The sequence below is a fragment of the Helobdella robusta genome (genome assembly GCF_000326865.2).
Source record: "Helobdella robusta unplaced genomic scaffold HELROscaffold_60, whole genome shotgun sequence".
In the NCBI taxonomy this organism is placed as follows: Eukaryota; Metazoa; Annelida; class Clitellata; order Rhynchobdellida; family Glossiphoniidae; genus Helobdella; species Helobdella robusta.
In genome coordinates, this window is record NW_008705331.1 from 984,425 (window position 1) to 988,085 (window position 3,661).

At 32.6% G+C, this 3,661-nt stretch overlaps 1 protein-coding gene across 1 annotated transcript; it reads left to right on the top strand.

Moving 5' to 3' along the window:
* Positions 1–1,528: 1,528 nt before the first annotated feature.
* On the top strand, positions 1,529–2,820 carry HELRODRAFT_180317 (hypothetical protein; the record flags this gene model as incomplete). Its single annotated transcript, XM_009029625.1, has 2 exons — positions 1,529–2,258; positions 2,801–2,820. The coding sequence occupies 2 exons, from the start codon at positions 1,529–1,531 to the stop codon at positions 2,818–2,820; spliced, it is 750 nt and encodes a 249-aa protein (XP_009027873.1).
* Positions 2,821–3,661: the final 841 nt, after the last annotated feature.

Genomic DNA, 3,661 nt, shown 5'->3' on the forward strand with positions numbered 1-3,661 from the left:
ACAAGCGAAAATTCACACATACATACATACACATGCATGCACTCATAAACACACATGTTATAACAATATTCAACAAACAACAACCGCATATCACAGCACAAATTTAAGAAAAAACTTTTTAGAAAAACACATACAGACACATAACAAACATTAATCATCAACTTACCTACACACACATCTACTCACACACATCCACTCACATACACACGCACACACGCACACGCTTGAATGCTTGCGGAGTTGAAAAACAATTCGGACGATAAAGTTGATTTAAATGAATCAAAACTGTTTGATGTGCCGATGCGAATGTTCGGTTTAAGTTCTAATAAAAAAGATTATTATGTGCGTGTGTTTGCGTGTGTGTTTGCGTGTGTGTGACTGTGTGTGTGCGTGTGTGTGTGCACGCGTGTGAATATTAGTAGTTTTGGTTGTATAAAATGTATAGAAATATTCAATTGTTTAAAATCGGATGATAAATTATCGTTTAATTAAAACGTCAATTTTTATCAATAGCGATAATGTAAATATTATTTTCTGCGTGCGAGCGTTTGGCGGTCAATGCAACGTTGATGTTGTTTGTTTGTTTGTTTGTCTGTTTGTGTGTTGTATCGCTGTATCTGTCGTACCAATGTGTGATTATTTTCATTCGTTTTTTAGGACGTAAAATTTAATTTCCAATGCAATATTACATCTGTAAAACATAGCAAAAATGGTTTTTAACTAAATACAAATTTGATACAAATAACTAACACACACACTCTCTCTTATACACACACGCACACACACACGCACACACACACACGCACATACACACGCACACACACGCACACACGCTTACTGAGATGCATACTTATTTACATATATAAAACTATATCAAAGGTGGGTGATATAGATAATTTAATGTAGAAACATTATGCACTGTACGATGATATAGCATCTTTTATATGCATAACACACACACATATATACACATACACGCACGCACACACACACACGCACACACACACGTGTATATATATATATACACACACATACATATATATATATACATACATATAGGCACACACAATGTATGTATAGGTTTATAAGTGTTTGCAAGGGAGCAAGGTATCTGAGATGACGATTGGATGGCTGGTGTGTATTTATTTGAGTGTCTATTTTCTAAAATAAAAATTCATTTTAAATCATTTTGAAATAGTATTTTGCTTATTGGATATCATACAGAGGCTATTATATTTATGTCTATTGTTTATTTATTCATTATTATTGGATATTAATTAATTATTTAATTAACTAATTGATAGTGTCAATTAAACTATTATTGTTTTAACATCACTCTACCAAAAAATTCCATAAAAACAATATTGGAAAATGCAAAATACTGAAAAAATATATATATGAAAAACATTTCATTCGCAAGCATTAAAATATAAATATATAATACTAACCCTTAATGTAACATTTCAGTTAATGTGATTTCAGTTGATGTGATTAAGCCTGATGTAATCGTTACGTTAGAGTAAAAATTATGGAAACCAGATCAGAAAGGACTAGTAAAGCGTCCTTAATGTCGTCGCTTTGGTGGCTGTTGTTGCTACTTCCATGGCGAATCTATCCAGTTTACTCTTTAAAAAACATCAACGACAATAACATTTATAACATCAACAACAATGATAACGTCAGCAAAAGCAGCAACACCAACAACGTCATCATCAATTCTGGTGCTGGTATATCTCACGCTAACGATAATCAAGTGCCAGAAAACAACAAAAACATTAACAAATATGACAATAACTTTAAAGATTTATTAAATATTAACGGTATAAACAACAAAAATGTCAATAATAAAAATATCATCAACTACAAAGACAGCTTCAATAACAACAATTACAACAATAACAAGAATTACAACAATAATAACAATAACAACAACTACAACAACAGCAGCAGCAGCAACAAAAAGGACGTAAACTTGAAGTCAACAACGGATTTGCCGAAAAAATTGAAAACAAACAAACGCTATAGAAACAGCCGCAACTTTAAAAACATCATACCACTGTCATCGTCGTCAACGAACAACAAAGATGATGACATCATCAACAACAGCAACAACAACAACAACGACGACGACGACGTCATACAAAAAAATAATGACGTCATGAACCCCTCCAACAACAACAACAACAACGATTATGAAGAAGTTGATTACAATGTTAACAGCAAGCCGAATGAAAAATTGGATCCTGACAAGAACCAGAGTTAGTGCCAGTCGATTTGATACACTTCTATACCTCATTGTGCGCCCATATATATATACTCATACACACAGATACAAACATACTTGCGTACACGCACACACAAACATGTATACATGAATACAAACACGTACACAAGCATACATAAACACACACACAAACAAACATTTACATAAACATACGTACATAAATGTAGATACAACCTACATTACCTAACATACACACACACACACACACACACACACACACACACACACACACACACACACACACATACACATACAAACAAGTGATGGTCCTAGAAAGAACCATTACATTGCGATTTACATATACATGAACATTCAACTAATCATGCTATAGTAGACGTGTTAAGTTAGGTTTAAGATAGGTAAATGCTTTTAAAAAAATACTTTTTGTTTATTTATTCGATGTTTTTTCTTTGTTTATTCATTGTTGTTTATTCGTTCTTTAATTATTATTGTTCTATGTTTGTTGGTTTGTTAAAATGTTGAGCTGTATGTCCGTACGGTTTTTAATTTTTTTAGCCGCGCCAACACTGAACTAACTAATTAAAATTTAATGTTTCACGTTCATTATTCAATCTATGACGTTCATATAGAGAATTTATAGCAATAAAATATAAAGTAAATAAATAATTTGATTATTTTTAAAAATGAAAAAAAAGAATAAAGTATATAAGAATGCCAGCATGCCAGCGGATCTCATAAATTATGTATTCAATGATCAGACGGATCGAATCATGAAACATTGTTTAAAAACACAACGTACGAACTCAGCCACTCAACCAACCAACCATTCAGCCAACTGACCAACCAGCCGACTGACCAACCAACCAACCAACCAACCAACCAGTTAACTTACTAACTAACCAACCAATCAATCAATCAACTAATTCAACTAATCAACCACATCCAACTAACGACAAGTTAAAAAATGTTGTATTAAACGTATGGGAGTGTTAAACATGAACATGCTGCTGTTTATACAATTGTAAAAAGATTTATAAAACAATCTTTAAAATTTTAATTTATGTATTTAAAGTTTTCCAGACTGTTAAGTAAGAAAATCAGTACGAAATGTTTGCGAATGACAAACGAACGAACGAACAAACGAACGAACGAACGGAGTAATAAAATTCAAAATCGCCAGAGTTCTGTATTGGAAAAATATTATATATGCATGAGAATTTGCGATCCTTACTTATGCCAGTGTTTCAGTGTATTTGTATTTTTGTGCGTGAGTGTGTTTGTTCGTTTGTGTGCGTGTGTGTTTAGATTTATAAGTGCAGTTGTGTGTGTGTGTGTGTGTGTGTGAGTGTGTGTATATATATGTGTGTGTGTGTGTTGTTTGTATGAGAGTAAAAGAACAAGATACACACACATTCA